This window comes from Solanum tuberosum, unplaced genomic scaffold (assembly GCF_000226075.1).
Source record: "Solanum tuberosum cultivar DM 1-3 516 R44 unplaced genomic scaffold, SolTub_3.0 scf00189, whole genome shotgun sequence".
Lineage (NCBI taxonomy): Eukaryota > Viridiplantae > Streptophyta > Magnoliopsida > Solanales > Solanaceae > Solanum > Solanum tuberosum.
Window position 1 is genome coordinate 1142920 of NW_006239113.1, and position 14151 is coordinate 1157070.

Consider the following 14151-nt stretch of genomic DNA (forward strand, 5'->3'; position numbering starts at 1 on the left):
TATATATATATATATATATATATATATATATATATATATATTGAATTCTCTTAATTCTCTATTCTAATGTGTTTATCTCTTTTTATTTCGGAACTTCTTACTAAATATTTTGGCTTCTCCGCTGCTGTCAAAGGTAAATTTAGGGGTTCAATCTAAAAGTGAAGTCAAAATTTTAATTTTATAAATTCTAAATTTAAAAATAACAGCTATAACTGATTATAATTGTATTCTAAAATTTGGTAAATAAAAATTATTAAATTCGACCGAAATCATAATCAGGCAATAGCTCCCTCGTGATTCAATCAACTTTCTTAGTAGGAAAAAAAATAATCAACATATAATAATAATAAGTTTGAATTTCTTGATTTTTCATATAAAATTTTTATATGTTGAATTTTTTTAATGAAGAAAATCTTGTTTAGCCGCTAGAGTCCATAGAAAAGAATTATATTCCTATAAAGATATGACGGAAAAAACAAACAAAAATAAATAAATCGATCAAAGAAAAGCATCTTTAAGTTTAATAAATAATTTTACACATTCAACAGCTAACATTTGCTGGATTCTTCTTTTCGTACCAATTCATTTATTTAATTTAATTAGCTTATACTAGTAATTATTACATCTTCATCTTATTAGTTTTGGTCTTCATTTTTTGTAAAAGTAGAAAGAACTTTACTCTTGAAAAGAAACATTTCATATTCATATACTAGAAATTTAAGAAATTGTTGTATAAAGTATAAGCAACAAATAATAATAACATGTGAAATTTTATTAAATGGGTTCTGAAAAGAGTAGAGTGTATATAAATCTTATTAAGAAAGACGGTTTATAGATCTTCGGCTCAAGTGCATCAAATTCGAGTACAAAGAAATTATCGTATGGATGTGATATAAATAGTCTATCACAACACATACTGATTGATCTCACAATTTAAATTCGTGACTTATAAATCACACAAGATAATTTTACTGTTACTTCAAACTGCCCTCCCATAAATAAAAATTCCCATGTTTTTTTTTCCAAATATATTTCAATAACTAAAGATAAGCAAAAAATTATCATCTCGAATAACTCATAAATTTTGGGTATAGGCAAAGAGGTTACGAAAATATCAAATATTGTCTTTTTCAATGAAATCTCGAATATCCATAACTCTTGGATATTTACAAAGAAATCTCAATGACATCAAATACTGTTTTTATCAAAGAAATCTCGAATACTCCGCACATTTATGGAATATTTACAGGACATCAAATAAATCTCAAGGAAGCCTATATTATTCTAATTCGAGAAATACGCTATGACCCTCGAATCGCGAAAAAATCTTAAGAGAAAGAGATCTCTTTTATCATTTATCAATAATATATTCTTATTTCTTATATATATATATACTTTTTTTAAAAAGAAGTCAAAAAGTATCGTTATGAGTTGTTTATTTTCTCTTCTTCTTTTTTTTAGTTTAATTATTTTCTAAAAGATAAATTGTATTTTCTTTGAGAAAGTATAGGCCTTGGATCCAAAAACATGTAAATGGGCCCACCCATCAATTTTGGACCACCAACAAAAGTTAGGTTTGGGGTCCATCAGATGCTGGATTTCATCATATAGATCTGTCTGTCACACTCCCACGCTCTTTTACTTTTTTTTTTTTACATACTAAAGCTTTAAAGCGGTATGTTATTTGGACATTGCTATTTAAATTTACGTTTAGATATATGATATGAAATTATGATTTGAAAGTAGATTGATTTGATACTAAAGTTTTGTTTAGATATGTAATGTTGTATTTTTCTTTTTCATAAAAATGAAAACTCATCAAAAAATTCGTATTTCTTATATAGTCTTATCGAATGAACATATTGTAGTTTATACCAGATATTAGAATATTCTAAAATGCCGCGTTGTATATAACATATTTTATTGTTTCCTTTTATAATAAATATTTCTGATTATAAATTTTCATATACACATAATTTCATGAAGATCCTCTTGTAAATAATAGTAGTAATTAATTATTCTTTAATATATATTTTTCACATGATAGGAACAATTTCTTATATTTTCATATACACATAATTTCATGAATTTTTTTACAAATATCTAAAATGATTGATTTTTTTATTAAAAAAAAACAAAAAATATATATATTAATGAATCAAATTGTACATTTTTAAAAAATGAAATCACAATTTAGAATTCTAGATCATATTTTTTAAGAATTTAGGATTGAAATTATGATCTCAAATCACATATTTAAATACTGATTTGAAATCAATCAACTCATGATTTTACATTGCATGTCCAATAGCTTAACCTACTTAATTTGAATTTATTTTATAAGTTTGTGTGTGCCTATATAATTTGGAAGAATTCTAAATATCCAGAGTGTTTGAAATTAAGGTTTAACAAAAATATCTGAAGTTAGATTAGTTGAAGTTCATGAAAAAAAAAATTATACTTTAGTTATATGTGTCCAAATTTCAATCATATAAAATTTCAAATATTTTGCTTCAAATTTGATTTTATATACCAATTTCAAATACCACGTGTGTAGTTATTTTATAGCGAATAAATTTACAATTTTTTTAATATGATGAGTTAGATGACTTCAAATCTGGTATTTGTGTACTTTGGTGCTCAATAATCAAATACTATGTGCTAATTGTAGTTTACTAAGACGTTTGTTTTTTATTATTAATTCAAACATTAATACTATTTTTTTTGTTTTGACATTTTGATCATTAAATTTGACTAACAATATTTTTGATATATGAATGTAGGTATGGCCCTACCTCAATGTCCTTGATTCAATGAATGGAATTTGAATAAAACTAAATAGTATGAACGATAAAATTTATATGTATTAGATGTTTATATTCCATGAATAAAGAAAAAATATTTATTTTTATATACATACACATAGTATAGTATAGTATTTGATTTGATTATTACTTTTATATGATTGATTTATTTTGAAGGTTAATTAGAATTTTATGGCTATCTCACTATCAATTATGCTAACTTAAGAATATGGGATGTTTCATTCTTCTCAACATAGCATTAAAAAAGATTCTTTTTTTTTTGTTTGTACAAAATAATGTTGTGTGTGGGAGAACTTAAATCATACTATATAATTATAATTGTAGATATATTTGAATTAAGTACTTTCAATGTTGAAATAGATTTATATATAAAAAATTGTCAAATTTGTGAAAAATGATAGGTATAAATACAAATTTTAAAGAAATGACAAAAAACAATTTCAAAAAATTTAAATCTCGAATTTATTTATGATCGTCTCATTCTACTAAGTACTTCTTCCCCTTTATTACGAAGGGATGGGCGTTTGGTATTTGCATAGTTCGATTTGAGTAATTCAGTAATTGATAAATGAAAATAGATAGTAAATATCAGACTTTCAAAGTTTGGTCCAATAAATTCAATTTCGGCTAACATTAATACCTATTTTCGCGGCTCAAACCCGTGATCTATAGGATATATGTGGACAACTTTATCGTTACATAACCAATATAAGATTCTGATAGAAGAATTGTTAATACTCTAGTGGCCATTTAATTCAACCATATTTATGTTTTGGCCCACACCACTTTCAATAATCTTCAATTTCAAGCCATTAGTCTTTTAATTATTTGGTAGACAATTTCAAAATTAGCAAACAATAAAGCAGTCTAATTACTTTTTAGTTTCTACGCTCCGTCCATTGAATAGAAGACCCAAATGATAATATATTTCACATTCTTTCATATTCGTATACGAAATTCACTGATCTGACTAATTCAGATTCACATTACGTAAAATTCATAAAGAGATCAATATTAAAAATTTCGCTAGGAATTTTATTCATCCTACTTGACCTCTCAGGTGGTACTTTGCTTATTTCACGTAGCTATCAAGATATCTCCTTCAAAAGTTGCTAAGACATAGATTTATTGAATATTATTAACTACAAAAGTAAAATCCAAATAATTCTCAAATCAAAATTGTCTGCATGAAGAACAATTTTATTTTTTTTGGATAAAGGGATATTTTTGTATATTGTTAAACATTAAACGGTACATTATCACTATTAGTACTAGTGGTTACAAATAGATTATCAAAACAGGCTAACTGTAATACTAGTTTACTATATAGTTCTTCATCTTGATCTGTCTTAAGTTGATCTATTTCAACATCTGGAGGAGTACTAGTAGAATAAATTGTTGATTGGTCATTGTTAGCTTGGAACCTAATCTGAACAAAACGTCTACTACTTTGTTTGCTTGTCCATAATTATGACGGACCACTGGATTCCCCAACTTCTAAAGATCATGTATTATTCCATTATTTTATTTTGATTAATGAATGCAATTAATACATGAATAATTATAGCCATACTTGGGGACCCTACATACTTATTGCAATTAATTATGGAAAACACAATCCAGGTTCTTGGTTATAAAGTTGAAACATTAAGCAAAGATAGATTAAAATAAAATCTTAATAATATTATGTGTGAAAAATTAATGTGAACATTATTGCACTAGAGAAAGTTTTAGACCTTCAACTAGGGGACCCCCCAAGGTTAGTATAATTTCTTTTCTATGTAAGGTGGAGGGGTCAACATTCTTGAAATTTATTGATTGCTCAAAGAGGGATAAGTAAGTAAAGATGGTTCACCTATATATCCAAATTAATGTTTGATTATCATGTTTTAATTTTTTTTTTTTGACCACCTCCACATGAAATATAAAGAATTTTTAAGGAAGGGTGGTTCATTTTTATATGAGTTATTAATGGTCAAAACACATTTGAACCGTTGTTGTTTTTCTGAGTTTCATATCCTAACTATCAAATGTTCCAATTTTTCTATTTTAATTATCATTATCTATGTATGAAAATTTACCTCGAAGTTGATAAGATAAATAATCAGTTATTCTCTTTTTCTACCTGAACTATCACCATCTATTCGACTTGGTATGTTTTAATACATAGATGGTGATAGTTCAAGTAGAGAAATGGAAAAGTTGGTGATAGTTAAGATAGAAAAAAGAAACGACTAATAATTGTGGTGTGAAATTTACAGGAAGTGATAGTTCATGTGGAATAAATACTCACTCCTTTTAAAAAGCATTTTGGTCTCCTTTGATGAAATCAAAAACTTGACTTGCAGATTTCTTTTGCTTTTTCAGCAATTGTAGGGAGTGGAACAAGAACCATTCTCATCTTCACATATTGATACCAAATAATGTACACATAAAACCTAGACGTGTCCTTTAACTTGACTTCAACTAACATTTATATCCTTCAACTTTGAACGTGCACAAACGAACATTTAAACTTGTATAAAATTGAACAAGTAGAGAAACACATCTATAGAGCATTTATGTCTACTTGTGCACACCCAAGTTGGAGTTCATAAATGCAAACTGAAACCAAGTTAAAAGGATACATGTATTATTGTACTATATAACTTCTCTACTAAATACTATCTTCCCTTTCTTTGTTATTGCTAATTGGGCAATGGAACAATATAAGTTGATATATACTTAAAAAATGCACAAAGAGGGCAAGGTATCTATTAAGTCCATAACATAGAGGGAGTGATTTCAATCAACTGAAAAAAAGTTGAATCTCCATTATAACCATCTTTACATCTTAAAAGCAAACATATAGACTGCTTTCGAAAACTATATCACGTGAATGATTTACACAACCGCAGATTCACTAACAAAATCGACTATGCCAAGTCTGCTACAACTCATGTATGTGCAACTTTTGAATATAGCAACCCAGTGCTCCGCGAAAGGATTGATTGTTTGTGGGAAAGCAACATGATTGACAGGCGATACACTGAACTGCCAAGACTTTGATATGTCGTGTGGATGCACAACTTCTATTATATCAGGCCGGTGCTCCCAAAAGGATTGGTTGTTTGTGGATGAGCAACATGATTGGTAGGAAAAGCACTGAACCCTGCATCACCAAAAGGATTGTGGGGATTCATCATTGGATTTTGAGGTTGTGGATAGGCAGGTTCGAATGGTCCAAAAGGATTCATTTGATGTTGAGGCACCGCAGCCATTTGCACTGATGGAGGGGGAGCCATGGTGGTAGACATGGCAAATGGATCAGCAACTTCAAATGGATTAGGGGCTGGTGCTCCATATACTGGTCGTTGAGATGCTCTATATGCTCCTTCATCATACAAACTATTCAGTGTGAGGGAGTCCATTCCACCAGCCTGTTAGAGAGATACCAAAACAAATGTCAAAGAAGATACTTGCTTGATTTCACAAAGCAGATAAAAAGATAAAGAAATGTTATCAGTATTAAGCATCAGAACGCCACCCCCCACCCCGCCCACCCCCCTATAAACAACATATATCAATATAGATTTGAGCGACATTCCATGGTTAACTAACTTCAATGCTTTACATGTTTCCCTCAGTTCCGTTTGCAAATGAACATGCAAAGAGAAGCCACTTAGAGAAGTTTATAAAAAATGGTTTCAAAGAGTTCTCTCCAATTATGATCAACGTTGCATTACAAAATCCAATTAAGTAAAATACAGTTGAGATTAGCACTCTGCAATCTCCCTTTTTTCTATCAAGAATTTGCGGAGAAAAAGATAAATTTGACAGCAAGCACAACAAATGGGATGAAGAGAGTTTAAACATGAAGGTACACTACTACATAGACCTGGCAGTCTGACATCAAGGACCAGATTCAGTACCCTTGCAGTTAAAAAAAACACAACCTTTAAGAATTGAACTTCAAGGGCTTACCAATTGTCTCTCCTGAGCTGCAGATAAGTCGCTGCTGGGAGTAGTGACCAGGGCAAGCTCCCATCCAGTAGGATCAAAATCTTTTGGCTGAGCAGGATTTGAGTCAAATGGCGTTGTCCCTGCAAGAAGTAATAATAGTTCATTTAAAATAAACCAACACCCGATTTTCTCAAGAAGTGTTCTACATATTAGTAGGTGAAATTAGATAATTTACCAGATGGAACTATCGCCAAAGCCAAAGCATTGCTGTCCTCAATTGCTGATGCATAACCAGTTGGTGCATTTAGCCCCTGAAACAACAAAAATACTAGTAACAATAGGAACAAAAAGAGATATCCCAAAACAGTATCCATCAAATTCCAGATAAACAACAAATAATTCAATAAGACTAGCTGAGGTCACCAGTAAATCATCAGATTCCAAGCTGCTTGGAGGTGGAGGCATTGGCGGGGAAGGAGTCTCGGTGGTTGAAACAACAGCATCATCTAAAGGCAGAGGAGGTGGGGTTTCATTGGCTGAATCTTGAGCATCTTCAGAAGCTGAAGGTTCATCCTCTTGTTTATACGTAAGCATAAGCCTCTCCGGATAATCCTAGTTATAGTTAATAATGTTATTATTCTACAGTGATATTAGACAATAGACATGTATATTGCTACACTATAACCAGCTTTATACACTTTATTAAGATATAGAAAGGAAATCATAGATCAGCACTAAACAAAAGAAAAACAGAAGTTGGCATATAATTTGTTTGGAGAACATATGCATGTATATGAAATAAAAGAATGTAGTACCAGAGTTTCTATTGGCACAGAGACAATCCTGGGTGCTTCTTTTATATACTCTTCCATGGTCACAAGGAAGGACTGAGGAGGCTGAAAACCAGAATAGCGTGTCAAGCTGACAGACCATCAAATTTGAAGACAAATCAATCAATACAGAAGCTTGGCAGTATGATTACCTCTCTCAAAACAGGAAACTGAAAGTTCCTGGCAAGTTCCAATCCTTTGCATACCCCATAAAAGTCAGACAGGTTCATGGCCTGAAACAAGATGATAAAACTTACAGATAACCACCATAAACCTACGAAATGTCCCATGGTGATAGACAAGCAGTAAGAAACGAAAGTATACAGTACACAATATTTTTTTAAATGGAGAAAAAAAATATTCTACCAAAATAGCGAAGAAACAAAATATTCTATCAAGTTTGTCAGTGTGTTCACCTGTTGGCCAGCTCGTTTGTAGATATCAAGGGCCTTAATAGCTTCATGTCTTGGCATGTCAAAAAACTGAATTAAAATCAGTAGAAAAATAATGTCAAACAGATAAAACAGCAACGAGCAATATTTTGATGAGGTCATGTTATAGAAGAGGCTAAAAGTCAAATGCACCTTGTCAATAAGATTAATTATTCCATCATTTATAGCACAATAGATTTTGAAGCTCTCCTTGAGGACCTGGAATGAAAAATGAGTAAATCTTTACACCACCACTTATTCAACCGTAAAGTCTACAAATTGATGTCAGCTGTCAGCTTAGGCAACGCAGGTCTAGGTAACTGCCCACCAAAAACTTAGATACACAAAAAATTCACTTATCATTTTTTGTCTCTGTTAGGGGATTTGAATCCTGGTCTCCGTGGTTTTCACCCACTTCATCAACTATTAGGTCAAACTCTTGGGTACTCGATTTACGAGTATCAATGAACTTTTTTGATAAGTATAAAATATCAATCAATTTAACACAGGTAGCCAGAATATTTAACTAAAAATAAAAGGGTAGGCCAAAATAAAAAAACATACCAGAGCAAGGGCATATTGTATCACATAATTTCCAAGTGCTACTCCCTCAGGCTGTAATATAAGTAAAGACTTTTAGATATTATACCCCAAATAGATGAAATATAGAGCTCTTACAATCAGACTAGGAATGTCATCCGAAAGACATAAAAAGAGAGTTTATCAATCTTCAAAACTTTACCCGACATCCAATTAGACGATACAGCAACTGCTGCAAAGCAGGCAACTGCTCCAAAAGTTCCTCACTGGGCAACTCCCTAGTTCTGCTGTATCCCTGGTCAAAAGTAAATGACACTTGGAAGTTACATTCATACTGACTAAACGAGCAACAGATTAAAACTCATTAAATCCACCAAACTTAGTGTCTCTAGCAGCAGGTAGACAAGCAGTGTCTGTATTGCAATCAGACAGTTCATTTAGGTCAGTGTGACAGAAATTCACTGAAAATAACACTGGAAGCTGCTCACCAGCCAAATGTTAATCACTCATAAGAGCTATTAATTGATTCTTAAATATAACTAGTATGAAGATATTTGCAATGCACATGATAGTTCAAATTTCAAGTAACGATATATAGAAGATATTAAATGTATCAAAGACCAGGACCTAATCAATTACTCCTAAGGTTGCAGGAAAATAAATTAAGTCCTGGCTCTTCTCAATGTCCTCTTTTAAATGTTGTACCAAATAGACAATTTCCACATGACTTTATTGGAAGTGCGAGAGGTTTCCTTTGGAGTTAGTACGACGTAAACCCACTGTTAAGTTGTAAAAAAAAAAATACCATAGAAATATCTTCTTTTCTGAAACTAATTTGTATCAAAGGCACCAATAGAGCATTTGAAGTCTCAATAATCACAGTAATTTTGTTATTATAGATAACAATTTTTTTGTTAATATTTACTTTTTTATGGTAGGAACTTCAATGTGGGTTATTGTACTTCTATGGTTTTATATAACAAGTGACTTCAATTTTGCTTTTACTTTGATTCACCAAACGCAATTTTGCTTCAAATTCAAGATTGTGGTATTCTGAAATGCTTAATCTACTAAACACCCACACTTAAATTCTTGTGTCTGGACTATTATGGCATTCTCTTTTTTCTTCATACAACTTGATAGGTGAGTACCAAGTCCTTTATCCTTCATTAACCTTATATGTCATCCCTGGCAGAGCGAATACTAGTTAGGGGTTTGGCCAAACACAGTAGCTTTGATCCAAAAACCATGTATTTGCCTTGAGAAATTCCATGAAATGTGTACAAATTATTAATTTGGAACCCAGTAACTTAAAAGGACTAGAATCTTCATCCCATAAGACTCAAATCCCGGCTCTGCTTTTGTATGTCATGTCAACACAACATAGACAGCAGTAACACAGGAAGAAAAGTTCCACTTTCCAAAGCATCACAACTCTTTTTCTTGTTAGTATTCCAAAGCATCACAAGTATCAATAAGTAAGAAAAATTAAGGTGGTTCTATTAATCATCTTTACATAGTAAATTAATAATATGCAATATATCTGAGAGAAACTGTGGATCTGCAACTAGGCATGTTAACAGATCCTCAACTTAGTGCAAGAAACAAGGGAAGGGGAGATGAATAAAATAGCTGATAGACAGCCAAAGCACCTTCTCCACAACGTTTCAGAAATTGAAGTCTCCAATGGTGTGGACCACGTGATTTATCCAATTCATGGGGAGGAAAAGCATGGAATGAACATTTTGTGAAATGACTTTGCTTCTAGTAGGCTAAATTTATTCAATTTTCTTCACAGAAGAAAAGACAACTTTTTGAACTATGTAGAATAGTAAGCAGAAAGTTCAGCAGTGTTATGCTAACCTTTTCTTGCCCTTGGGCAGGTTTAGGAAGGCGCTCTCCTTCAATATCATACTTCAGAACCCTAAAGCATTCAAGTCGTTCTTCCAGAAAGAGTGCATATGTTCGTACCCAGGCAGAGCAGTCCCAAGCTGGAGGAACGGAAAAGATAGAATCATTCTGGTTGAACTTGATGGAATCTAAAGGTAAATAGAAACTCAAAAGAACATTTATGGTAATTTTACCAACCAATTGGACTTGAATCATCCTTGAAATTGGACATTTGGAGAACGTGTCCTCTCTGTTGGAAATTCAATAGTTCCTCTCTAAATGTCGGATCACCTTCCCTCAATGTTCTGTGGATTACTATCAACGTCTTCAGCGCTACCTATTTCAGAAAATGCGGAAAGACATTTTGTATGTAAAACGCATCAGTAAGGGCAAGGACTAGTTAAGCAACTCAAGTGTAAAGTACATCACAAAATAGTAAACCACGAAGAAGAGGTGATTGGAGAAGAAGAGCGAGGAATTCAAAGAATGCAGGTCATTGATTGTGCTGACAAATTCCAAGACACCACCTAAACTAGAGCCTTCAAAGTTGCAAGTGAAGATCTTTCTGGACTACTTTAATGCACCCAAATCCCTGGTGAAACATAGCCATAGGTGTATAGTGCAAGAGGGGGGGGGGTGGTGGAACATATTGCAATAGTACTAAGAACAACATAAACAGTTCCATTTTACACTCCAAAATCCAAATAATCAGAGCCACAATCATAAAATATGGTCTCATTAATATCAAAACATCAATAAAAATGCACTCCCATAGATAAATTAAATCCGTGAAAAGGCAGTCAAGTACATGATTTTGTCAATTAAACCAACTGTATCACACTCCATACCGTCCAATTATGTGTCTTCGCCAATCGCCTCGCAAGTGCATGTATGCAGTACGCAACATCAGCACGAGGTCGCATCGCTGATGTATAAACCAAAATTTCTGCAAGAACCAATACCACAATATTACCACCAACATTTCTACTGTAACAACACAAACACAAATCAATAACAATAAAAAAAATACAAACCTAAATGAATATTTACAAGTAAAATCCCTAACAACTGAAGTGATTAACCAAATTCTAAAAAACAACTCTTACACCAAAAAGAAAGAAACCCAGGTTAGAAAACACACATGATTTCCCTAAAAGCAAGTACCCCAAACACAATATTCAGAAAATATGAGAACCCCAAATCAAAAATTTCTCAGATTTCCCTCCATAGTATTGGATCTGTTAAAAGAGTAAAGAAACACTCACTTCTAAGATGTCTGTCTTTTGGTGGGCACTCAACATGATTGGTAGCTTTAACGATCGCCACATCCACATCCTAATCAACAAAATCCACCACCAAAACATCAAAAAATCGAAGTAATTTTCAAGTATAAAGTGCGAGAGTTGCCGGCTTTACTGCCACGATCCAAGATTCAGTCTTGATTGCTCAATTTTACACCAAATAAAGTGCGGAAAAAAACCCAGAAAAGATAATCTGAAATACCCAAATATATAGAAGAGAAAATTTAGGGGAAAAGGGGTGACCTTGAAATCGCTATTAACATGGGCAAGGCCAACAGTTGTATGGTCTTTGAGAGCTCCATAAGCTTTCCTCCAAGTTTGAAGCGTACCCATTTTTTTCTATTGGCTTCTTCTTCTCCTAGAGAATCGGTGATTTCTTCAGACCCTTCTTTCCCCTTGATACTCTTTCTCTCTCTCTCTCTCAAATGGGAGGTTACTATTCTTTTCTTCTGTTACGGTTGGCACTTTGACACTTTGTATTGTGAAAGGGCTTTTTCCAATTTGGCCTTGTCATCATTTCACTTTTTTGCCTTTTGGTCCCATTTTTGTTCTTAGAGTAAATTTGGTCGTTTGGCATAGCAAGTACTTATTGCCAATAATACGTAAATGTGCGTTTTAACTTGGTCTTACTTCATAATTGTCTATTGGTCCGTTAGGTTCAGTTTTGAGTTTATCAATTTGACTTATCGATTATCGGTTTGTAGATATGTTAAATAGTTATAGAATCATTAATGTTTATTAATCGTTATCAGTTCGATTATCGGTTTAACTTTGACACAAGAAAATCACTGAGAATCACTAGAAACAAGATGACAAGCCAAATGAAGCATGCGCGAGAGTAGACAGATTGCATCTTGCTCAAAAGCAAACATCGTTACATTGTAGAATAACCGAGAATTTGAGACAACCAGAAATAAAAGTATGAAGTTGAACTTTAAGTCAAGAATTTTATATGCAAAATGGTATAAATATAGTTATATAATTTACTATCGGTTAATCTGTTTAGAAAAAACCTCAAATTGTAAAGAACTAATAACCCGATAATTAAAAAAATCATTATTGAAACTGCTAAATGAATACCTCATTATCGATAAACCAATAAAAAAAAGTTGGTTCACATTATCAATTTCGATTTGGTTTTGAACAACCTTACATTATTTCACATTTATCCTCTCTATTTTTGGGATATGCATAAGTAGACACTTAAACCTGTACAAAATTGAACAAGTAGACACATGAGTCCTCCGTGGCATAATGGACATAGAACGCAAATTGTCTTGTAGGATATCATGTAGCATACGTGTGTCTATTTGTTCACATTTATGCAGTATAAGTGTCTACTTGTGCACACCCAAAGTTGGAGGGCATAAATGTGAGTTAAAGACAACTGAAAAAGCATATTTATGTATTTTGCCTAAGTTATTCGTAATGGTTATTTCATCTCCTATTCTTTGTAAAATTATGTGTAGATTCTCTCATAACCTATACATATACTAGTTATTTCATCTTCTATTTTTCATGTTTGATTGTTGATTTAAGATCAAAGAGGTTTATTATTTTTTGCAAAAAGTGATGAATAGTAGAGTCCGACTAATAAACAAATTCAAATACAAGGGATCGTCAATGTCATTCCGCTTTTTTCATATTCAAACGTTTAAGGGGGATAGGGTAAAATTAACTATATTTGTTTGTGCCTTGATTTTTAATACATTTTTTCTTCATTTTAAGTTAATATCTCACTAAGGAATAATAAAATGTTGGATCATCAAATATATATATATATAATTAGATTATCCAACTTATAAAGAAAAATTTGATTAGAGATTAAAATATCTCGAGCTTACAAATAAAATGGTGTTTGATATAAGGTTGAACATAGCTTATATACTTTAATAAAATAGTGTGTATAATATAATGTTGAAAATAGCTCATATGTTTTATAATAAAAAATAGTGTGTATAATATAATGTTGAAAATGTAAAAGTTTGGAGAAGCACATGAACAAGCTAACAAGAAGAATAGAATAAAGTGTAGATTAACAGGCAAGACTCTTAAAAGATTTTAATTTACTTTAATGTATCATAGAATAAATTAGGACATGCTTGAAATTATTAAAGTGCATTAATTGTTTTATTATTGCTAAAAAGGGAAGGGCAAATGCAATGAGATTCTAGACAGATCACCTACTTATTTTTTAAAGCTGTTTTTGGAATATTAAATAATTAGTACTATTCAATGTCAACAATTATTTTTACCTTTTTTTTTCGCCAAATAAAAAGTATGATAATTGAATTTGAAGATAGGGTAGGTTATGTCTTTCATCAATATATGTACCTCTCTTTTTAAAATTAAAAAAAATAAATAAATATATATATATATATATATATATATA

General features: G+C 31.6%; 1 protein-coding gene across 1 annotated transcript; it reads right to left on the reverse strand.

Annotated features, from left to right (window-relative positions):
• Positions 1–5557: 5557 nt before the first annotated feature.
• On the reverse strand, positions 5558–12288 carry LOC102584098 (putative clathrin assembly protein At2g01600). The gene is made up of 15 exons (XM_006355015.2): positions 12003–12288; positions 11724–11793; positions 11307–11404; positions 10657–10795; positions 10432–10559; positions 8771–8863; positions 8593–8643; positions 8182–8247; positions 8014–8079; positions 7750–7830; positions 7583–7663; positions 7191–7379; positions 7003–7078; positions 6789–6907; positions 5558–6244 (listed from the first exon to the last, which is right to left on the reverse strand). Exons 1-15 carry the CDS (start codon positions 12090–12092, stop codon positions 5900–5902), a joined length of 1692 nt encoding a protein of 563 aa, XP_006355077.1. The 5' UTR covers positions 12093–12288; the 3' UTR covers positions 5558–5899.
• Positions 12289–14151: the final 1863 nt, after the last annotated feature.